The sequence below is a fragment of the Cynocephalus volans genome, chromosome X (assembly GCF_027409185.1).
Source record: "Cynocephalus volans isolate mCynVol1 chromosome X, mCynVol1.pri, whole genome shotgun sequence".
In the NCBI taxonomy this organism is placed as follows: Eukaryota; Metazoa; Chordata; class Mammalia; order Dermoptera; family Cynocephalidae; genus Cynocephalus; species Cynocephalus volans.
In genome coordinates this window covers 27,532,458-27,557,596 of record NC_084478.1, presented here as the reverse complement: position 1 = coordinate 27,557,596, position 25,139 = coordinate 27,532,458, and the positions used below count along the sequence as shown (strand labels likewise).

The 25,139-nt window shown below is 43.5% G+C and overlaps 1 protein-coding gene across 1 annotated transcript in view; it reads left to right on the top strand.

Moving 5' to 3' along the window:
- The window catches only part of MAP3K15 (mitogen-activated protein kinase kinase kinase 15), a 123,181-nt gene that overhangs the window by 40,865 nt on the left and 57,177 nt on the right, over positions 1–25,139 (top strand). The window contains exons 4-6 of the mRNA XM_063084515.1: positions 3,231–3,424; positions 6,234–6,402; positions 8,397–8,503. Coding sequence (XP_062940585.1) covers positions 3,231–3,424; positions 6,234–6,402; positions 8,397–8,503 — 470 coding nt within the window. The remainder of the gene's footprint in view (positions 1–3,230; positions 3,425–6,233; positions 6,403–8,396; positions 8,504–25,139) is intronic.

The following is a 25,139-nucleotide window of genomic DNA, read 5'->3' as shown; positions in this document are numbered from 1 at the left end:
CTAGGAGTGGGGTGCACTGGGCAGGAATGACAATCCCTGGTCATCTTAGATTGCCTCTCTTGGCGTAGAACCTTCACCCTGTGAATGAGATGGGGCAAGGACAATCAGGGCCTAGTATTCTTGGCCTGCTTCACCTAGGGTGGAGCTTCTGCCCTACAAGTAGGGGCTGGATGGAGAAAGGGAGCCCTGGTCAGTCCTCTCAACCACACTTCCCTGGAATAGAACATCTACAACATCAGGCTGTGGTGGATAAGAACATTGATGGCCTGATCTTCCCAGGGATAAAATGTCACCCTAGACTGGGGGCGACAGGGAGACCCATCTTCTTCTTCTTTTTTTTTTTTGTATTAGTCCATTTTCTTTCTTTCTTTTTTTAAAAATTTTTATTTTGTCGATATACAATGTGGTTGATTATTGTGGCCCATCACCGAAACCTCCCTCCCTCCTCCCTCCCCTCCCTCCCACCCTACAATGTCCTTTCTGTTTGCTTGTCGTATCAACTTCAAGTAATTGTAGTTGTTATATCTTCATCCCCTGCCCCCGGTTTTTTTTTGTGTGTGTTTGTGTGATTTTATTTATTTATTTTTAGCTCCCACCAATAAGTGAGAACGTGGTATTTCTCTTTCTGTGCCTGACTCGTTTCACTTAATATAATTCTCTCAAGGTCCATCCATGTTGTTGCAAATGGCAGTATTTCATTCGTTTTTATAGCTGAGTAGTATTCCATTGTGTAGATGTACCACATTTTCCGTATCCACTCATCTGATGATGGGCATTTGGGCTGGTTCCAACTCTTGGCTATTGTAAAGAGTGCTGCGATGAACATTGGGGAACAGGTATACCTTCGACTTGATGATTTCCATTCCTCTGGGTATATTCCCAGCAGTGGGATAGCTGGGTCGTATGGTAGATCTATCTGCAATTGTTTGAGGAACCTCCATACCATTTTCCATAGAGGCTGCACCATTTTGCAGTCCCACCAACAATGTATGAGAGTTCCTTTTTCTCTGCAACCTCGCCAGCATTTATCGTTCAGAGTCTTTTGGATTTTAGCCATCCTAACTGGGGTGAGATGGTATCTCAGTGTGGTTTTGGTTTGCATTTCCCGGATGCTGAGTGATGTTGAGCATTTTTTCATATGTCTGTTGGCCATTTGGATATATTCCTTAGAGGAATGCCTACTTAGCTCTTTTGCCCATTTTTTAATTGGGTTGCTTGTTTTTTTCTTGTAAAGTTGTTTGAGTTCCTTATATATTCTGGATATTAATCCTTTGTCAGATGTATATTTTGCAAATATTTTCTCCCACTCTGTTGGTTGTCTTTTAACTCTGTTAATTGTTTCTTTTGCTGTGCAGAAGCTTTTTAGTTTGATATAATCCCATTTGTTTATTTTTCCTTTGGTTGCCCGTGCTTTTGGGGTCATATTCATGAAATCTGTGTCCAGTCTTATTTCCTGAAGTGTTTCTCCTATGTTTTCTTTAAGAAGTTTTATTGTTTCAGGGTGTATATTTAAATCCTTAATCCATTTTGAGTTGATTTTAGTATATGGTGAGAGGTATGGATCTAGTTTCATTCTCCTGCATATGGATATCCAGTTATCCCAGCACCATTTGCTGAAGAGGCAGTCCTTTCCCCAGTGAATAGGCTTGGTGCCTTTGTCAAAGATCAGATGGAAAATATCAAAAGAAGATGATTTCATGACATATAAAAATATGAAATTCAATTTTGTGTTCATAAAGTTTTATTGGCACACAGCCACTCTCATGTGTTTACGTGTCGTGTGTGGCTGCTATCACGCTGCAACAGCAAAGTGCAGTAGTCGCAACAGCCTGAGTGGCCTGCAAGCCAAAAATATTGATCATCTGGCCCTGTGCAGTAAAAGTTTGCTGACATGGTCTAAAATATGTTTTAGTGGAATGTTTCTGATAATTTTTTTTAACCAAACATTTTGGGGTCCAAAACATGTCTGGAGAGGGCTGTAGATGCCGAACAAGATACAAAAGAGATTCAGGACAATTACTTATATTTTAGGATAGAAATAAGATTTGCTCAAAGACCAGTGGCATTCTTATTCAGAAGGAAAACTTCTTAAAAACGTACTTCATGTATTTATTTGAAACTAGTCCCCCCGTGTTGTAAGTTTTTCCAAGCCTTCTGTTTGATATGAGATTGTGGTATGTATTCTGACAGTTTTCTCTGTAATTAATAAATTTCTTTTTAATTTAGCAGAAGGCTTTTCCCTTATTTGACTTCCCATTCTTTGATAAAGTGTGCTTTCCAAGGTTATGTCTGCATTATCTCAAAATACCTAGATAACTTTAGTTCAGTTTAAAAATTAAACAGAAGAACTCAGATGAATTATTTCTGGCATGATATAAATTCTTTAAAACTTGGTGGAGATATAGGAATTTAAAAGTCTTAAATTTTAAGCTAGTTATATTTTATGACATTGTAGACAAAAGATTGACTGATATAATAATGTCATGTAAGAATATATTGTAATCCTCCAAATGTGCTAAAACTTGAGCATTGATGTAATGCTCTTTAAAGGTAATGTTTATGCTTTACAATGGATCACAATTTATTGTCAAACTATAATTATTCTATAGAAAAAAGATAGTTTTACCTGAGTATTGTTTGATGATACAAAAAAAATTCAATAGATCCTTTTTTCAAAAGATCTCTGAGACTCATCATATTTATTAATATTTGATTTCCACAAAACAATTTTTATTTAAAAAAAAGTTTATAATAATTCACCTGTAGTTATCAAATGAAATGCTTTTTTCATCTATGCTGAAAGAAAAATATGCCACGTTAATCCTCGGTTATCAATGGGTTCGAGTTCCCTCTAGTTTGGGGCACACATAATGAAACGATATAATTTCTGAGACTTCAAACCCTAAGGTTTCTGCCAATGAAGTTCAAAGACATATAGATCAGTTCAGAACTAAATTGTTGTCACATATCTATGTGGTGGAGCTTTTGAAATCGAGTGGTTTCCTCTTTTGTGCCTGATAGATTTGTAATTATATGAGGGTACTTCAAAAAAATTCATGGAAAATAGAATTAGAAGGTACTATGCATCTTTCTACGTACTCTTGTATTACACGAGTTGTTGTTCACACTCAGGCATTTTCTCCTTCCCTGTCCCACCAGGTCCCACCTGCCTAAAGCCACAGCTGTGCTTCCACATCAGTTACTTTCTGGAACGTGTTTCTTTCTTCTAGGCATCTAGTGGAAATGATTATTTCATCCCCTACATCGTGACTCCGTGCGCGGATTATTTTTGCTGTGAGAGTGACGCCCAGAGGCGAGCCTCGGAGTACATGCAGCCCAACTGGGACACACTCCTGGGCCCACTGTGCCAGCCCCTGGTGGACAGGTTCATCAGCCTCCTCAAGGACATCCACGTGACCTCATGGTAATTCCCATCAGCCACCAACAACCCTAGGAACCTTGCCAAAATTTCCCTTCACTATCAGGGAGGCGGTACACCTTCAAATGACCAGAGTGATCAGAAAATGGGGAACTCCAGCCAATCATTTAAACATCATCCTGGAAGCCATCATTGCCCCTTACTAGCTCACTAAGCTGGGCCACTGAGGTGGGGCCCACAAAGGATAGAACTAGAGTTAGGAAGTCAGGATTGGGTCATGCCTGGCCCTGACTCCCTGTGTGGCCTTGATATCTAACTTCTCTTCTCTGTGGCTGTTTTCTCATCTAGAAAATAAGGAAGTTAAGTCACTGATGTTTGTAATGATCTTTTTCAACTCTGAGATTCTGTATTTCAAGATTATTTCTGACCATGACTTTATACTCCCTCAGTTGTTGAGATTCTTAAAATGTCTCAGCAAGGTCATATTCTGGCCAAAGTTCCTGTGCTATGAAAGCCTGCATGCTTCAAGTCACGCTGCAACCAATCCTGACCTCAAGTTGTACTGTGACATGTTCTCTTTAGATTGATGTCAGGGGTGGAAGGGAATCCTCAGAGATGGACAGGTTTGGATTTGAATCCTGGCCTAGGTGATTCCTAGCTGTGTAGCCTTGGAGAAGTCTGCTCTCTTCTGAGCCTCGGTGCTCAAGAAATTTACCTTCAAATGTCCGTATTCTAAAAGTTAAAGACAGAAAAATTCTTCTTAACCAAAGGATCCAGTTATTTCTCTTACAGCCAATTTAAAGGATTTATTCATTTAAGTTACGTCGCAAGGAGAAGGATTTGTCCTTCCAAAATGAATGAAAATCCAAAGCACTGACAGAACTGACTTGCAATGAAATGTGAAGGGCCTCATGTCAAGCTTTGGCTCAGATAGTGGCACCCTGAACTGTGGAGTGCTACTACTGTAGTGTTGGTATGAGGCACACACTTAATACTAGTCTGCTCTCTTTTTCTATCACATCACCTCTTCTCTGGATGCAGACTTTCTCCTACAGACTTTAATGGGAAAAGAAGACTGGAAACCTAGACATGTGTGACCACATGTCAACATAGAAAGCAAATGGGGGACATTTTGTGGCACATTTCTGGAAAACCTCATTCAGTCACACCTTGATAACTATGGTCTTATTGCAAAACAAACATTTTAGTAAAGTTCAGAGAGAAAGCTCACAATACCATATTTTTGGGTCTGACCTTTTCGAGAAATGGACTCTAATTTGTTTCTCATTCAGTGTACATAGGTACATTTCAGTAGGAATATAACCCTTTTGATTTGGTTTAATTTCAAAAGGCTTGAAATACCTGTTGGTGGTTTCAACCCCCTGAACTGGCAGGTGTCTAGCAATGGTTAGCGAGAGGGGTAAGTGATGCTTATGGTTTAAAACATCTATAACAGGGATGGCAGGTAAGTTTTTAGCTTCAGTGCCAACTCTGATAGATTTATAAAGTCTATTTTGAGTCCTGTTCCAAAAGGGCTTTGAAGTCGTTTCTAAGTTTACATTGATTTAGCAATATCTTCCTTGGTTACAGAGGCAGAAATGGCTGTATGTTTATTGCATAACTAATGTCTCCAAGCCAGTGTTTTATTTACTTAAAAGGTACTGTTCTTATTAGGTTTCTTAGTTTATTAAAACTATTTTTCAGAATTACCCTTGAAAACAAGACTAAAGTGTAACTTTTTTATGCCTTTATAGTCAACCAAATGGGTAATGGCTGTCATCCAACTTAATGACTCATTTGATTAATGACAGAATTTCAAACACTGGCAGAATCTCCTAATTTGCTCATCATTGGCGTAATAGCAGTTGACAAATATGGAAATAAAAAATTGATGCAGTGATATTTTTATATAAGAACCCTTTCTGTGGGGCATCACTTCATTCTCTAGATGCTAACTGAGGTCTTATTATGAGCACTGGAAAAGGCTATGTACTGTATGCACATTTATTTGGCATAGTTTTATAATTAAAACTAAGTACCATTTCTTGTTATTATGTGTTTTTTTCCCCCCTCTGGAGACTTTAATTTAGCTTACTCTCTTTTTAATGAACAGCCTAATTTTATTCTCCACAGTTAGATCATTTCAACTTCTTCATAGGTTGACAGTATTACTGCTTGGCAATACCCAATCTCCATTTTAAAAATTACTTGGAAAGTAGACAAGATATTTAAATCAACCTGTGGCCATTGTAAGTCGGCCTCTGTACACCAAATGCAGTCAGTTTTCAAGGTTTTAAACCAAGTAACATTGGTTTAAAGTAGCATTGGCTCTTTGAGAGACTATGGTGATATTCCAGTGTGGATTTAAACTGTTTTAAATGTTTGTATCCATCCCCAGTATTATTTAGTTTTATATTTTATATTATGAAAATGTCTGGCAGTTGAATATGACAAACTCTCCCTCAGCTGGGGAAAGCTTTGTGACTACTAACTGGGGACACCTGATAGAGAAATTCATTTTAAAGAAGTTCTCATATGTGTTCTATGGCTTTTGGAATTCTTTTTGGCTTTGTGATAATTGTTAGTGGGAACAATAAATATTCCAATAAGGTACCTTCTTGCCCTCTATATGTTTGGAAATACCAGAGGAAGTGGATTGGGTTGGGTAGCAAGTCCTGCATGTTGTCCGAATACAGATGGGGTCAGCTTTGAAGAAAAAAAAAAAAAGAAAATATTTTCAAGGTTATGATGAACTGATTTCTATTCATCATTTCCTGGGTAGTTTCTGTAAAATGTGAAGAGAGTCCTGGATGCTTGTAGATGTGACTGGAGGTTCTTGTGTTTCCCTCTCCAGTGCTTATTACAAAGAAACCTTGTTAAATGACATCCGGAAAGCCAGAGAGAAATACCAGGGCGATGAACTGGCGAAGGAGCTGGCTCGGATCAAACTCCGCATGGACAATACAGAGGTTCTGACCTCAGACATCATCATTAATTTACTCTTGTCCTACCGTGATATCCAGGTATGGAATACACCTAGCCGAGGCTAGCATATGCCGAGTTCTGCCTTGGCATGAGGGACTCCTCCTATGAAGTACTCTTATACTAGATGAATGTTTTATAGACAGATAGGTATGTGGCTAGGTCATAGGTCATCCAGCTTATCCGTTGCAGTGGAAATTTTGGAGAAAGTTTTGTCACATCGGGGCTGATATGACCACGCCAACAAGAGATCTCATATATGGGACTGCTTAGTGTCAAGGAACTGAGAATTTAACCGCTTATATGCACTTTATGCTAGGCATTGTTCTAAGTCCTTTGTAAATCCTAATTCATTTAATCCTGTCAACCACCCTGTGGAGTATGTCTGCTCTGATTATCCCCACAGAGAAGTTACTTGTCCCAGGTCATACAGCAGTTGGTGAGGTCAGGATTCAAATTGAGGCCGACTGGCTCTGTTCTTGTTCTTAGCCTCTGCTATGCTACTTCCTTTAGGCCTTGTCACTTCTTTGTTTACCACCACTCATCGGTGACAGGGAGAACAGGAGTGGCAGAGGCACATCCATGACCCAGGGAATGCAGGGGTTTACTCTAAGACAAGCTCCAGAAGCTACTGGAGAGTTCTTAAGACAGAGCTTGTGGGGTGTGGTACCATGACAGAAATCGAGCATTTCCTTCCACCAATTTTAATGCAATTGAGCCATTTCTGAAGGAGTCTTGCCTCCCTTCTCTTTGAAGGAGCACAGGGTAATGTACATTACTTGTAGAGTAAGGTACTTACTTTGTAGAATTCTACAAAGCCTTGTTGGAGGATGTTGGCCACAGGCCTTTAAAGCCAAATGGTGGAGGCATCCACTTATGACCTGGACCAAGAACAAAGTCAACCACTAAGGAACTCCTGCCCCTAGTGATAAGTAGATGCATCTGATTTTCATAGCAGATGCTACTAGGGATTAGGATAATGATTAAATCATGCCCCATGGGACAAGATGGTGAGAAAGACTTTCTTGAAGTCTTTCTTCCCTTGAGCTGCTGGCTTCTTTCTTTCCTGACTTCATGCATCCCTTCTTTTCATAACCTTCCATTGGTGGGACTCTTAGGCTCAAAGGGGAGCCAGGAGATTCCTGGAATACACTGCCTTCTCTCTCTCGGGGCAGCAGTGTCAAGGTGCAGAGCCACAAGACAGGCATGGGATTGCAGTGGGAAGGAAGCCCTCCACTGCCAAAGCTGGCTGGCAGCGAGTTGGCCAGTACCAAGGAGTCTAAGCCTGGCTGAAAAGGCAACAGGTGGTGCTGCTAGGAGGGGACCCAGCTGAGACAAACATGGTAGCAATTTTTCCCTGGGTAATTATGCAGAGTTTAGAGCAGTGGTTCTCAACCCAGGGACACTTGGCAGTTTCTGGAGACATTTTTGGTGGTCAAAACTGAGGGGACCGGGGAGTGCTACTGGATTCTAGTGGGTTGAGGCCAAGAACGCTGCTGAATATCCTACAGTGCACAGGACAGTCCCACAACAGAGAACGACCCAGTCACAAAATGTCAATAGTGCTGAGGTTGAGAAATCCTGGTTTAAGTTAGTTTGATTCTGGCAAAATAGGAAGGACTGGGATTTACATGGGAAGTTGACTGTAAGTTTTCTTGTCTGTATGTGTTCAGCTCATTTTAACACCCCGCTCTGCAGGTGGCATTAATTCTCCTATGTGCAAAACAAGGCAGCTTTTTCCTGGCTGTTGGGCTCATTGCCTTTCTTTTGTTGCCTTTGGATTTAAACCCATTTCCCTGGATCACTTTGTGCCCTTTGACAGCAGGGATTCCTTCTCGTCCATCTCTCTCTTATCCTTCTTGTTTTCTGATCTTTTTTGTGTTCTATTAAAAGCTACGAGTAACTTCACTAATACCTTCTGTAAGAAAAGGCTTGTCTTTATGTGCTGAGGCTGTTTTATGTTAATAACTATTCAGGAAAATCTGTGAAGAGCTATGTTTTCTCTCTTTCTCATCTTGGGACCTCTTGCCAACAGGACTATGATGCGATGGTGAAGCTGGTTGAAACACTGGAGATGCTGCCTACGTGTGATTTGGCCGATCAGCATAATATTAAATTCCACTATGTATTTGCACTGAATCGGTAAGAATGATAATGTCCATATAGTTTTGAAACATGTCACCTGTTGAATTCTGCTTCCTTCTTTCATTTCAGCTCATCAGGTTTGAGCCAGGACATGTGCTAAATGCCAGGGTTATGAAGATGGGCAAGGCACGGTCTTTGTCCTCAGGGACTTTGTCTTTGGAACATATATTCTAGTTGTGAGATCAGACACATAAATAAATCCTAATAACTTAGGGTGATAAACAGCTTAATGAAGGTTTGTCTATAGTGCTATGGAAGTATAGCAGAGGGAGGGAGTCTTTCTGCCTGGGGGTTTTCTGGGTGTTGAAGACTTAATTTTATTACCTCGTAGATGGGAGAGAGTAGGGGATGGGGGGATGGTGCAAAGACCATTGCATTTGGCCAGACCAGAAGTGTGAGTATAGAGTTCTTCATGTGCAAAGCACGTTCAAGGAACATCCAGTGTGACTAGAACATGAGATGCAGGTGAAGCAAATGCAGGCAATGAGACTAAGCATGGAGGTGGGACCGTGTCTTGAAAGGACCTTGTGTACAAAAATGAGTTAATAGTATCTTGTAGACTGGGGGCGAGGGTCTAGTTTAAACAACACGATTAACGTCGTATGATAGGAAAAGAGGGTGCTGTCTTTATATACTAATATAATATGAACTTGGCAATTCAAATTGCTGAGCTAAGTAGAGTGTGTGAAACTTGGAAATCTCTGCCTGGAGACCAAAGCCTCAAAATCTTAAGTGCCAGGGGTATTAGCTAAGATGCTATAACAAAGAGACCCCAGGTGCAATGATTTAATTAAGACTGACATTTCTCTTTTACATAGCAGTCTAGAGGTTAGTGGATCAGGCTAGTGGCACAGCACTACTCTAGGAGCTGTTCAGGAACTTAGCATCCAACCATTTTGTGGCTCTTTCATCTCCCAAGAGGTTGTCTTTACCTGCATAGTTCAAGCTAGGTCCAGCCTATGAAATGCTGGTGTGGGCGGGGGGGAAGTGATTTCCTTTAAAGCAAGTAGAATTTATATATGCCACCTCTACTCACATTCTGTTGGTGAGAACTCAGTCACATGACCCCAAGTAGCTGCAAGGGAAGCCGGAAAATTTAGTCTCTAGCTAGGTGGCCATGTCTCCATCCAAACTTGGCTACTGTGGATTTGGAGGATAACTAGGAGTTTGCCACATTCAACCTCACAAAATCCCAGGTGCCTAAATATCTTAGCTCTATAGTCTCCTTTTCTCCATTGATAATATTTAGGAAGAGGAGCAGCATTAGGTGAATACTGTGAGAACCATGCACAGATACATTCCCTGCTGGGCCTGTCCTCTGCTTGAGCCGGGAATTAGTCATGTCGAATCATAAAGCACAGCACTCTGGGGAAGTACTTAAATTGGCTTAAGAGCCAGAGAGTTAGAGGTGAGCTAACTTAGAGGATTCTTATGTCTGATTTCCCAGTTTCAGAGGCTCTGCTTTGCTTCAACAGCTGGATTAGGCTACAGATTATTGACCTGCCCCTGGCAGCATCTGCAGAACAGCAGCAAAACAGGAGCGCATAGCTTCGGGAGGCTCGTAACACATAAGAGGTCACATCTTCCTCTCTTTAAATCGAGGTAAAATTTGCAGTCAGTGAAATGCACAGATCTTACGTATATAATTTGATGGGTTTGATAAATGGATATACATGCACAAATACCGTCATACTCATACTCATGAGATTTAGCTATGCTGTTGTATCAGTAGTTCATTCATTCTCATTGCTGTAGAGTATTCCATTGTATGGATATGTCACTATTTATTTATCTAGTTTACTGCTTCTGGACCTTTAGGTTGTTCCCAGTTTAGGGATACTAAGTACAGTGCTGCTATGAACATTCATGTGCATGTTTTTTGTATACATATGGACACATTTCTTTTGGAAAATCGATATCCGAGAGCAATGGGTGTGGCAGGATGAGGTGATCCAAGCAGAATGGCCAAGATTGCATGCCAGAGAGCCACGTTTCTCTCGGGCAGATCTTTCCCTTCTGGTCTGATTGCCTCCTATTAGACAGTGGCTCTGTACTGTAGGCCAAGCAGGATCCTCAATGCTGAAAACCTTGTTTTTCCCCACAAACTAGGGATTTTCTATAGAATTGCAGTATTTCCTTCATTTGTATGTGCAACCCGATCCTAAATGTCACATTTTTGCTTTAGGTTTGACTTAGCCAGCTGTCAGCATAGTCTCAATAGGATTTGGCATTATGTACAGTTTTGAGGAAGTTTATGGCATCACCTTGTATCTGTAAAGGGGAAAATACTGATGGACAAAAGATTTTTCCTGCCTTACAGTTGACCTTTAACTCTTAGGAAGTAGAGCGAATCATGGTCATTAAGTAGTTACTAAAGTTTGGCAGTAATGGGTGACATTTGATTTTCAGATGGTAAGGACTCCTGTTAGTGAGAAAGCTGGCTAGAGCCAGCCAGCTTTTCCTGAGATCTTTCACTTCACTGCATTCAGAAGCCCATCCAAGGCTATTTCAAATTTCCACTGAGCAGTTAAACTGCTTGCCTCTCAGTGGCATGGAATCCTTTATGAGCAATTTTTATTTGCTGTTGCTTTTACAGACAGGACTAGATAAATTAATGCAGTCAGAATAGTCTGACCAGGAATCCAGCCAGTGGGCAGAAGAATGATCCAGAAGGAGAATATCAGAATCAAAGCCCTTAAGTTAAAAACAAAACAAAACTTGCCTATTGCAAAATAGAAGGCACACAGTCATGTTCCACTTCCTGCATCTGTGCGTCAAGACCACCAACTCCAGCACAATTTACCTCATTGAATTACTCAGCAAGTGGAGGGCCAGCTGGATGCATGACACATTTATTGGAACATCTGGTGTGTCATTCTATAAATAAGGGGAGCGCTAGAGAGAGGAGGATGCCCTGCAGACCCTAGAAATGTATGATTGAATCCAGCCCATACCAGAGGGTCTGCAAGCTTGGTCCTGAACCTACAGCAGTCACCTGAGCCTTACTGCTGGGGTGGAGGGACACATGTTCTTAGGAGGGTGGTGTGGGCTCGTCATCTTTGCGCTGCCATCAGCCTCCTTTTGTGTCTTCTGTTTATGTTCACTGTTCGATCCTGCCATCTTAATTTATGTTTATATAAGTAGCCATTCTTTATTGCATGTTTGTCAAAAGTACAAAAATGATGACATCTTTGCACTTTTATAGTGCATTGTGTCCAGGTACCTGAAAGCATGTTGCAAAAGAAGGAAATATATTTGTTGTTGCTTTCCCAGTAGTGAAGAAAATAATAAAATCTGCCAACTTGGAATCATCTAGTCCAAACTGTTTATTTTAGAGAGGAGGAAGAAGGGAAGACAGAGAAAGGTCAAAGGCCTAAAATATAACAGGTGATCAGTAAGAGATCTGGGACTAGAACTTCGTCATTTTAGCACAGTGTGCTACATACACTAATTTTTAAAGCTAATGTTAATATTATCACGGCATAATCAATTAAACCCTTCCCAGAAGGCTTTAGCTTACATTTTGTTTGCCTGAAGGGCAACCAAAACAAGCTGCGGACCTCCACTTAAAATTATTGGGCTGTCCCTTTATATGTCCTGGTCTGTCATATGTGATGAGAATATTAGATGGTAGCTGAATATTGAAACTGCTTTCATAATGCATACTTTTCTTTTGGTTTGGTTTTTATTGTGGTTAAAAAAAAAAAAACATGCAACATACAATCTACCTTCTTAACCATTTTTAAGCATACGGTTCAGTAGTGTTCAATGTATTCACATTATCGTGAAACAGATCTCTAGAATTTTTTATCTTGCAAATATGAAACCCTGTACCCATTAAATGACAACTCCCTATTTCCCCCTTGTCCCAGTCCCTGGAAACCCCCATTCTACTTTCTGTCTCTGTTAATTTGACTACTCTAGATACCTCATGTAAGTGGAGTCGTACAGTATTTGTCTTTTTGTGACTGGCTTATTTCATTTAGCATAATGCCCTCGGGGCTCATCTGTGTTGTAGTTCGTATCAGAATTTTCGCACTTTTTCAGACTGAATGATATTTCATTGTATGGATATACACATTTGTTTATCCATCGATGGATATTGGGTTGCTTCCACCTCTTGGCTGTTGTGAATACTGCTGCTATGAATGGGGGTGTGCAAGTATCCCTCAAGATCCTGCTTTCAATTCTTTTGGATGTATACCCAGATTTAGGATTGCTGGATCATATGGTAGTTCTATTTTTTAATTTAAGAAACCTCCATAGTGTCTTTCATAGTGGCTGCACCATTTCACACTCCTCCCAGCAGTGTACAATTTCTCTAATCCTCGCCAACACTTATTTTGTGTTTTTTTTTTTAAGTAACAGCCTTTCTAATGGATGTGAGATGATGTCTCATTGTAATTTTGATTTGCATTCCTCTGATGATTAGTGATATTGCGCATCTTTTCACATGCTTGTTGGCCATTTGTATATCATCTTTGGAGAAATGTCTGTTCAAGTCCTTTGCCCATTTTTTAATCAGGTTATTCGATTATTTTGTTGTTGTTGAATTGTAGGAGTTCTTTATATATTCTGGATATTAACTCCTGATCAGATATGATTTTGCAAATATTTTCTCCCATAGGTTGCCTTTTCACTCAGTTGATTGTGTCCTTTGATGCGTGAAAGGTTTTCAGTTTGATGTAGTTCCATTTGTCTTATTTTTGCTTCTGTTGCCTGCGATTTCAATGTCATATCCATGAGATCATTGCCATAATATATACTTTTTATAGCAAAAATCCAGTTGCATTTTTTTTCCTAAGAAATGAACTCTCCTTATTTTCTGGGCAGTAGCCTTGCCAGTAACACATTTTCTTTTTGAAAAATATTTACCCAAAGGACTTAGCACTTCCCTCTGTGCTCCCTCCGCCTCACTGGCCTCCTTGAGCTTACAGTATCTTTCTTTTCTGTGTACTTCCTTCTTTGGTTCCCTCCTTTTTGTCCTTCACCCCCTTAATTACTGACTTATTTATGTGTCAGTGGAAGGGCCATGTGTAAAGGGGAGAGCTTATGAGGTGTGACTGAAGTTAATGGATGATTGAAAAAATACAATCATGTGTGTATGTATTACACACATGTGCATACACTTGAACTCACACAGACAAGCAGCCTTGTTCTCTTCAAACTACTTGCACTGATTTGCTCTGCATTTATTTTGACAATGCTCCCATTATGCAGAATATTATGGTGCCAGTGAGGAGGGGATTTTTTTCATTGTCTTAAGAGCGAGCTTACAAGGCACTTAGGAAATCACTATCATTCTGGTGGGTTTTGAAGATTGACAGATCTGGGTGTGAATTCCAGCTCCTATACTTAAGTGTTATGGCCGGGCCGTGGTCAAGCCACTCAACCTCCTGAAGAATAAATGAGATACTTCTCTAAAATCCTCCTTCTTCTCTAAAATGAGATACTAGGATCTACCATGTACTAAGTATTACTTGGAGTACCCCTGCCTCGAAGCAGGTGCTTGGCTATGGCTGTTACTATTACTGTGTAGCTTGATTACCTATATTTTTACCAGGTTTGAGGGATAACTTTTGACCATTTCCAAATATCAGATCTACTAACAAAATATAGAGATTGCTATCACAGAAGATATTTAAAATAACATACCTTTGGCTCTGAAGGAAATTCATAAAGAAGTTCATAGAAGTGCTGTTAGCACAAGAACATTGTTGGAATAAGTATATGGCCCTCTGATATGACTATTTTGAATGAGACAGTGTCCCGCGCAACCGTCTCGCCAGCAAGAACGACGCGGCACACACAGGATCCTTCTGCAGTAAAGCTTTAATGCGTCTTGAGAGGCAGAGCACAAGCTTATCGGGGCGGAGACCCCAAGTACAGAAGCCCGTTCCCTTTTTTAGAAAACTGTCCCTCGCCTAGGACGTGTCCCTCTCTGACTGGCGGTCGTGCATCAGCCCAGATGACGCCACGGGAGAGGCAGAGACTGGAGGTCGGGGAATTTCCCAGCACATGCGCTCTAGACTTGTTTTTGCCGATTGTCAGTGTCGGCCGGCGCCATCTTGTAATGGCGATTACGGTGTAACGTGGGCAGCTCCCCACATCTCCCCCTTTCTTATTACATTAAGAGGCTGGAGCAAGCTCATTGGCCACAACATGTCTAGCCAGTAGTCCTGTCTTAGGTCGACCCACCTCAGGCCGTGACCTTACCCGTCAAAGGTTAACCCTATCGCCACCAGGCACCATGTCTTAGGTCGGCACACGTCTGGGGGGAAGTTGCCCGTCTCTGGATCTACTGGAGCGGACTCTGAATTGTGAATTGTGGGCCAGCACGAGCCAGGGCGAACCCCACTGATCAGTTTTTCAGGGAGGCCAGCCGAAAAGAGGGGGGACTAGTCTTTGAGCATAGATAGCCAAATATCGGGATTGGCTCCTTGCTCCAGAGCCACAAGTGCTTGGGCAACGACCACCTTGTCTCTTTGTGTTTGGGCTTTCAGCCTACAGACCAGCCACAGAAGGAACACTAGTCCACAGCAAAGGGCCGCCCCAAACAATCCCACCCCCACCCATTCCTTGAAATGTGACATAGCAGTTGTGATCCAGGAGGACAATCCAGCTGCAAAAGAGGCATCCACTCTTGTCGAATTCACAGCCACGATGGCAGAGCGCAGGTCCCGCATCAGGCCGTCAAAGTCTCCTGTCCAGTTTCCTAAAAGATACTCAGACAAGCGATGAGACAAGTTTGCTGCCCTGGTATAATTTTCATATTGGATGCTAGTTACACATAATCCTGAATATTTCCATTGACATCCCAGTTGTGCAATTTGCCATAGAACCTCTATTTGTTCTTGGACTAAATCTACCCTTTGATTGACCACCATCAATCCTCCCCTTAACTGAGAATTTATTGCAGTTTGTGTGTTCAGGGCCTGGGCCACAGAAGAAGACAAATTATTCAATGTGGAGGCAGTCTGGACCGTGGTGCCCAAAGACACAGCCGCAGCTGTGGCTGCAGCTGCCGCCAAGGAGACAGCGGTAACAATGGCTGCGGTGAAACCAAAATCCCTCTTTTGCCTGAATAAGGACATAGCATTAGGGGCTTCCACAGGAACGGGAACCCACCTAGGCATTCGAGCAACCACAGCCAATTTAAACCCAGTAGCATTCCAACACTGTGCATAAAAGCAGGATTCATTGGTGCAAGTAATCTGATTTTCCTGTACTGCATCCTGAACTAAAATAAACACGAAAGGGGGGAAAAGGCAGACTGGTGTCGATGGTACAGACGTATTTTGTCCGTACCTTTGGACAGAAACAGAAGACTCAAAAGTCTCGGACGTATTCCACTCAAAGGTGGCATGCCCCCAGCTTCCTCCTTTAAGAAAAGCAAACGGTGACAGATCCGTGCAGCTGCCATTTACTCCACATAGCAGCCAGACATTAAATGGGTTAGAATAGGCCGCCATCGTAGGATTTTGATATGTCCAATTGAGGCCTGAAAAGGTCGCATTAAACTGGGTGCCCATATAAGGGGAAAAGGTAAATCTGTCTTTTTTCGCCCACCCTGTCTTTTTTAGACTGACAGCCCGTCCAGGGTGGGGTATCCCCTTCTAATCTGGTCCCCCGGCAAAATGGGGTCCATTTTGGTTGTGAAGGAATAGTGCCATTCCCTTTGGGCTCAAACGCGGGCCAAATTCCAGATATCCAAGTGGCATTGGACTGACCCGGCCTAGTTTTTGGGCTGTCAAACCAAGCTGCAGTTTGATTATACAATTTTATACAAGGATGCTCTGATAAAGATCGATTGGAAACCAGCAGGAAACAAAGACTACCCTCAAGAGTGATATTCCTATCCTTCCCGATACCAGCTACCTCCTCATCTAGAGGCAAGTAAGGTAGATCTAGAGTCTTATTAGTACTGAAAAATCGAGGGAATAATTGTGCATCATGGTGGAGTGGCATTGGCAGGGGGAACACCGTCAGGATCCCCCAACGTGGGTCCCCCATAGCAAATATGACCTGGTGCAGTATCATCAGGGTTAGGAGGCTCCTCTGTCCTGGTGGGCACGTCATCTTGCGTCGATTCCAAGATTGTCCTGGTCAGTCTTTCTGGGACCCAGAAAGGATTCTCTTCCCCCTGCGGAAAAACACAAACAGCTCCCCTGGATCTTATCAAAATAGGATCCGGTCCTTTCCATTGTCCTGTTAACACATCCTTCCATTTGACCATTTGTTTTGGTGTATCTGACTCTAAGCAATGACGCTCAGCCGCAGTACGGCCTTGAGCATCAAGATTCAAAAAATTAAGGGTGAAGAGTGCCATGGAGACGGCCACTCTCGGTACTGAGGGTAGAGCCTCCTCGACTCCCCCTTTTTGTTTGATAAAATAGGACTTGAGAGTGCGATGTGCACGCTCAACAATACCTTGTCCTTGAGGATTATATGGGAGACCAGTCAGATGAGTTACATCCATCTGGCGGCAGAACTGTTGAAACTTTTGAGAGGTATAGGCTGGCCCATTATCTGTCTTAAGGATCTTGGGTTTACCCCAAGAACTCCACGCCTCGAGGCAGTGTTGAATTACATGTGAGGCCTTTTCCCCTGTTAAGGGTGTGGCAAACATGATGCCAGAACATGTATCAATAGAAACATGTAGGTACTGAAGTCTTCCAAAAGAAGAGACATGAGTAACATCCATTTGCCAGATCTGTAGTGGTCGGATTCCTCGTGGATTAACCCCTACACAGGGAGCAGGCAGGAACTGGCAACAATTTTGGCATTGGGTAACTATCTCCCTAGCTTCTCTTCTCGTTAAGGCAAATCGGCGGCGCAAGGTTTCAGCTGTCACATGAAATTGATTATGAAATTCTTTTGCTAACTCTAATTGAGGGGAAAGGACAACCGCCATGACCCTTGTAGCCTGATCTGCTAGGTCGTTCCCACGAGACATTGGACCAGGAAGGCCCGAATGAGCTCTAATATGTGTTATATATACAGGGAAGCTTCTATTAAAAAGGGTGGATTGAATCAGGCGGAAGATGTGAGCAAGCTTGCTAGAAGGCTTAATAATTCCAGCCACTTCAAGAACTTTAACGGCATTAACCACATAGGAGGAATCCGACACAATGTTAAGCGGGCCCGGGAAGGCCCTGAGGACTTCTAGTACCACTAGACATTCTACAACTTGGGGTGAGGTTTCATTAAATTGTTTGGAGACTATTTTACTATTAGTTACATAGGCCCCTACACCAGTTTTTGACCCATCTGTATACACCACAACCCCATTGGCAAGTGGTTTTTGAGATATTATGTGTGGGAACACAATGGCTTGGCTTAAGGCAAATTGAAGGATGGGATGTTTTGGATAGTGATTATCAATCTGTCCTGTAAACGAGGTGACCAACACGGCCCAATCATTTGAAGTAGCAGCTAATGTTTGAACTTGAGTAGTTGTATAAGGGACTATCAACATCTGGGGCTCTCTTCCAAAATGAATAATAGCTGTTTTTAGCCCACGGAGTGCAAGTCGAGCCACTGCGTCGGGATACCAATCAATAATCTTAGCAGGAGACGCATTGGGATGGACCCATAATAAAGGCCCATTTTGCCATAAAACAGCTGTTGGTAAGTGCATAGTTTTAAAAACACATAAATCAAAAGGTTTTGTTTCATCAATGCGCTGTAACTGAGCATTTTGTAAGGCACTTTCAACCACCTGTAAGGCTTGATCTGCTGCAGGAGTTAATACTCTCGGGGAGGAGATATGAGAGTCCCCTTCCAATACGTCAAACAGAGGTTTTAACTCAGCAGAGGGGATTTTTAAAAATGGTCTCAGCCAATTTATATCTCCCAATAACTTTTGAAAATCATTTAAAGTATGTAAATGATCTCTACGAATCTGTAATTTTTGAGGGACTATTTTATCAGGATGAATAACCGATCCCAAAAACAAGCCAATTCCAGTAACTTGGACCTTTTCTGTAGCAATGTGAAGTCCCCATTGCTCTAATGTCTTGAGCAAAATTGGATATGCCCTCTGTAGAGTCTCTAGATGTTTGTGGCACATTAAAACGTCATCCATATAATGGATCAAAAGCAAGGATGGAAATTGTTTTCTAATAGGTTCAAGGGCTAATTGGACATATAACTGACACATGGTAGGGCTATTAGCCATGCCCTGAGGCAAGACCTTCCATTGAAATCTCTTATCAGGCTCAGAATGATTAACAGCTGGCACAGTAAAGGCAAACCTCTGTCTATCTTGGGGACACAAAGGTATGGAGAAAAAACAATCTTTGATATCTATAATTATTATTTTCCATTGTTTAGGCAGGGCAGAGAGCAGGGGTAGGCCCCGTTGAAGGGAGCCAAACACACGCATCTGTGCATTAATGGCTCTTAAATCGTGGAGAAGTCTCCATTTTCCTGATTTTTTCTTAATTACAAAAATAGGAGTATTCCATGGTGAAGTAGAGGGCTCCAAATGACCAAGCTGTAATTGTTCATTTACCAGCCTAGTGGCAGCTTCTAATTTTTCAGAGGACAGAGGCCATTGAGGAACCCATACCGCCTCCTCTGTAAGCCAAGGTATGGGCATAGAACCCTCAACGGCCCCTAGGAAAAACCCAGGCCCTGCCTGCCAGGGTTGCCTTCAGGGGAAATGGGCTCCACCCTACCTTGCTCTCCACGTCCCAAGCCTTTCCCTTGTTTGTAACCCATGCTTTTCATCATCTGTTGGGCTTGTGGGGAGTAAAGATTAGATAATACTAGGCCCATGTATTCTAAAATATCTCTTCCCCAGAGATTGACCGGGAGTGGTAAGACATATGGGGTAAACCATCCTTGTTGCCCTTCTGATGTCTCCCAGGACAGGGCGGCAGAGCTGATTGTCGGGCTAGATCGATACCCAAGGCCTTGTAAGGTATGTGAGGACTCTATGGTGGGCCAGGACCTTGGCCACCAGTGAGTAGATATAATACTTTTATCAGCCCCTGTGTCCATTATGCCCTCAAACATCTTTCCATTGACTTTTAGCATCAATTTAGGCCTTTCTTTAAGGGACACAATTAGGTATGCAGAGTCTGGCCCGGAGGAGCCCATCTCCCTTTTTCTAGCCTCACAGGGGGAGGTGTCGTCCGGGAGGAGAAGAAGTTGTGCAATTCTGTCTCCCTGACTTACAGAGAAGACCCCCTCGGGACATGAACATAACACCTGAATGTCTGGGGTGTGGCCTTGATCAACCAAGCCTGGATACACAATCAGGCCTTTTAAGGTGAGCGACCCCCTACCGAGAATGAGGCCCATTGTACCAGGCAACAATGGAGCAATGGGTCGCACCGGGATCGGTTGAATACCCATCTGGGACATCAATAGGAAGTCGGAGGCGGCGTGCAGGTCCACTCTTGTGTATCTTCCGACAGGACCTCTTTCTTTCCCCCCTGGACTTTGTTGTTCCCATACTTTTGAGGGCCCTGGGAACGAGGGCCCGACCTCACGTTTTTTGAATCTGTTTTGTGTTGTTCCTCTGGCGGTGGAAGAAGCCGCCCCTTAATGTCCCTGATGGAGCGACACTGACTAGCTTTATGATATCCCTTGCTGCAGCGGGAGCAAAGGGAGGCTCCATCTCTATCTGGGGCTCGGCAGTCCTTTTTTAAATGTCCCACCCGGCCGCACTTAAAACAAGCTCTCTTGTCTGGTTTCGGCTTTAGCTGTCTCTGTGATTGTAAGATAGCAGCCGCCAGCCCAGCATTGGTAAGGCGTCCTCCAAGCTCCCTGCAGATCCGGAGCCAATCTTGTAACCCCTTACTTTTCCTAGGTGCTATGGCTGTGCGGCACTCTTGGGTGGCCTGCTCGAAGACAAGCTGTTCTATGAGTGGCGCGGCTTGTTCAGGATCGCCAAAGATCCGTCCTGCAGCCTCTGTCATTCTAGCCACGAAATCCGAAAAAGGTTCCTGGGGTCCCTGAATAATCTTTGTAAGCTGATTATCGAGCCCTCCTCTCCTGGAGAGCGCCTTCCAGGCTCTAATAGCCGTGCCGGAAATCTGAGCATATGCGCCCCAATGATAAGCAGATTGGTTAGCCGCATAACGACCCTGTCCTGTCAAAAGCTCAAAAGTCCATTCTTGTTGTTCAGGTGTTAGGGCCGTAGCGTTTGCTCTAGCCTGCGTTTGGGCTGCCTCATACCAAAGCGCCTTCCATTCTATAAATTGGCCCATACTGGTAAGGGCAGCCTTCGCAATCATTTGCCAGTCTGCGGGCGTCAGTGCTGTCATAGCCAGCCTGTCAAGCTGTGTAAGGGTGAAGTTGGCCGTGACTCCATACTTTCTAACTGAATCTGCCAACTCCTTAATCTGAGTAAACTCAACAGGGGCATGGACCCGTCCTCCCTCGGAAGTCTCAAAGACCGGAAAGGTCATGGTCAGTCTTTTCCTCACCCTTTCAGGGATCAGCGAGAAGGCGGATGAGCGTGACGCATAGGGAGGCGGCGCCGTGGGCGGCGGCCGCGTTAACCTTTCTGCGTCACTTCTCCAATATTCATCAGGGTGATATCTCTCTTCCTCATATCTAGCCGCTTCTTCCTCTAGTTCTGACTCATCACTAAGACCGAGGGAATCAGAGCCCGAATCCCCTAAGTTTAGGGCTCCCAGCTCCCTCAGGGGATAGAGGCTGTCCCTTTTTTCCTGAAAATCACTTGGGCGCTGACTTTCTCCCTCGTTAGCAGACTCGCCGGGAGGGCCCTTTTTCTTTTTCACTCCCTTGTCAGCAGACTTACCGGGAGGGCCCTTTTTCTTTTTCACTCCCTTGTCAGCAGACTTACCGGGAGGGCCGTTTACCTTTTTGGAGACGTCTCTCCTTTTGCGGGTACCCATCCTCTCACTCCGTTCAGTTTCTGACATGCTGTCTTGGACTTCCTCTAATATATTTTGTCCTTCTGTCACTACCGGTTTACAGCCTTCATCCTCCAAACAATTCTTAATGAACTTCCAAATGGTCTTGGTGCCCTGACGTAGGTCTCCCTCTGCGTACTTGCGGTCAAGGTCTTTGCCCAATTTGTTCCAAGAGCTCAAGGTTAGGGAGCCGGAACAGGCATACCATGGCGCCACACGATCTACCTCTTTCACAAAATTTCTGAGTACACGGCCCCCTACTTTGATCTCACGTTGTCTCAGCACAGCCTCTAACGCGGTAACCATAGACTGCGTGGAACCCATAATGCGCCCTGCTTTAGGAGGCGCTGTGAGACACACCGCTCCCTTATGTACGAGAGGCTCACACGGGTCTCAGGTGCAGCTGCGTATCTACGTCAGTCTGACCACACCAAGGGATGAGTCTAAAACCTTGTAATCTAACCGAATTCACCCCAGACCAAGAACAGACACACCTCTCTGAACTTACCCTCCTGCAGTTCTGAATCCTCCCTGTCACCAGGGGGTCTCCGAAGGTGCTGACGATGTCACAAGTTTCTCCCGGGTTTCGGCACCAGATGTCCCGCGCAACCGTCTCGCCAGCAAGAACGACGCGGCACACACAGGATCCTTCTGCAGTAAAGCTTTAATGCGTCTTGAGAGGCAGAGCACAAGCTTATCGGGCGGAGACCCCAAGTACAGAAGCCCGTTCCCTTTTTTAGAAAACTGTCCCTCGCCTAGGACGTGTCCCTCTCTGACTGGCGGTCGTGCATCAGCCCAGATGACGCCACGGGAGAGGCAGAGACTGGAGGTCGGGGAATTTCCCAGCACATGCGCTCTAGACTTGTTTTTGCCGATTGTCAGTGTCGGCCGGCGCCATCTTGTAATGGCGATTACGGTGTAACGTGGGCAGCTCCCCACAAGACAGGGTTTATTTGAATGTAAATATTTGTAGATAAAATAAATGATGTTTGGTAAATTCAGAGTTTATTGCTTTACAGCAGGTTTTTCAACTGTGGTACTATTGACATTTGGGGCTGGATAATTCTCTGTGATAGGGGCTGTCCTGTGCACTGTAGGATGCTTAACAACATCCCTGGTCTGTACCCACTAGATGCCTCTAGCATCCCTTCTCCAAATGTACCAACCAAAAGTGACTCCAAACGTTGCCAAATGTCCCATAGGGGACAAAATCGCCCCTGGTCGAGACCACTGTTTTATAGGGAGGCATTGTGGGGTATAGAAAGAACACATGCTTTGATGTTTGAATCACTTACCAGCAACATGATGTTGCCAAGGTAATGAAACTCCTTAAGCCTGAGCGTGCACATCTGTAAACCAGGATGGTGATGCCTGTAGTGAGGGTTAAATAAGATGTGCCGTATGCAAATGGCCTGCACAGCCACTGGCAGCTAGAAGGTAGTTCATAAAAGTTCTGTCCCTCTTCTGTGTTTATCCCCCATTCACACTTCTTAATTCTAATCAGCAGATAATAACCTAGTGTTATATAAAAACATTGCAGAGTTGACATGGCAAGTGCCTAGTGACTTAGTCTGTAGAAATTATGGTTGTTGAAAGTTTCATTGCACTTGCTGTTTTCCTTCATAGCACTTGCATGTCTGTGTTTACTTGTTTAATACCTATCATCGCTTTCCCTAGCCTGTAAGCTCGAGGGGGAACAGGGGCCATGGTATATACTGGGCCATTATATACCCAATGCCTAGTACCATTGTGCCACCCACACAGTAGGTGCTCAGTAAATATTTATTGACTGGGTGAATGAATGGATGACTAAATGATCACCTGTGGTGGTAGAGTTAGAAGAATGTCTGGGTACTACAGTTAATTTAAGGGTTTGGTAGTTAGACAAATCTATTGTATTTTCTTTATATGTGAGTCTATGCTTACAAACAAAAATATTGAAGTCCTACATTTTCAGTGTATACAGAAAAATATACAAATGTAGTTACTAATAATACCACCATCCAAAGATAACCACTGAAGTAGGACATGGCCCGAAACAGTTCAGAAAAGTGGAGGTCTGCATTGGCTGGGTCAAGGTCAGGGGTGAGGGAAGCCTTCCTAGCGTGGGATCTCAGGTGTCTGCTAGAAAGGAGATTTGGGGCCGGCCTGTGGCTCACTCGGGAGAGTGCGGTGCTGATAACACCAGGGCCACGGGTTCAGATCCTATATAGGGATGGCCGGTTGGCTCACTGGGTGAGCGTGGTGCTGACAACACCAAGTCAAGGGTTAAGATCCCCTTACTGGTCATCTTTAAAAAAAAAAAAAAAAAAAAGAAAGGAGATTTGATACAGACTCAGAGGGGAGTAGATCTTCCTGAGCAAGGAAACCCCTGCTTTCTTAGTGTTGTGGACTTGTGTATTAGTCAGGGTAGGGTAACTGCTATGACAAACAGCCCCACAATTGCAGTGGCTCAACATGATGGAAGTTTATGTGCACTTAGGCAACATTCCAACGTGGGTGTGCCCTGGTTGGGCAATCTCTTCTTCAGGTGATTGCTTGACAACAGTTTCCTTCCATCTTGAGGCCAGATGGTGAGAAAAGGGGAGCATGGTGAATTGCGGCAGGGGTTTTGTGTTGTGTTTCATAACAGCTTTATTAAGATATAACTCCCATACCATACAAGTCACACGTTTAAAGTGTACAAGTCAGGCTGGTTAGCTCAGTTGGTTAAAGCTGGTGCTGATAACACCAAGGGCCAGGGTTTGATCCCTGTACTGGCCAGCCACCAAAAAAAAATAAATAAAAGCATACAAGAATGGTTTTTGGCATATTCACAGAGTTGCACAATCATCACTATGATCAATATTAGAACATTTTCATCATCCCCCCCAAAAGAAACCCATATCCATTACCAGTCACCCCCCTTCCTCGTTTCCTTCAATCCTCCTCCCCATCGCTAAGCAACCACTAATCTATTTTGGCAACCTGTTAGTAGTTACTCCCTATTCCCTCACCTCACCCTCTAGCCCTAGGAAACCACTAGTCTCTATTCGGTCTGTGGATCTGCCTATTCTGGACATTTCAAACAAGTAGAACCATACAACATTTTTATTGCTGCATAACATTCCATCGTATAGACCACATTTTATTTCTTAATCTATCAGTTGATGGACATTTGTGTTGTTTCCACTTTTTGACTATACCAGGGAGATGTGTATGAGCCTGGTCAGGAAGGGATGTTCATTACTTCTCATACATTTCATTGGCCAAAATTTAGTCTCGTGGCCCAACTTAACTGCAAGGGATATGGGGAAATTGGTACGGCTGAGTGCCCGGGGGCAGGGAATAAATGCGCTTTGGCAAACCAGTTACAACTCTCAAATAAGGAGTAGAGTTTAACTGGATTCATCAGTATGGAGATCCCTGGTGACATGTCACAGAGCAGGACCAAGAATTCAGACAGGAATACTCTTCACTCCTGCTGCTTTTGTGCAAAAGGCAAAGCCAGCCTGGGTAGTGCCCAGCTCCATCTTGGGGCCTGCCGACCCATCACAGGGCCCAGTCATCACAGATAGTGCTTTCTGATCCCAGGAGACTGGGAAAGGTTGGGCTGATGGGAACTAGGTTGGGCTGATTTAATAGTGGTTCTGCCCTGATACGTAAGTAGGTTCTATTTGTAGAGTAAGAAAACAACCATTCTGGTGTGTGTGTGTGTCTTTGGCTCTGGGCATTGTTCACACTAAAACACAGATTGCTTC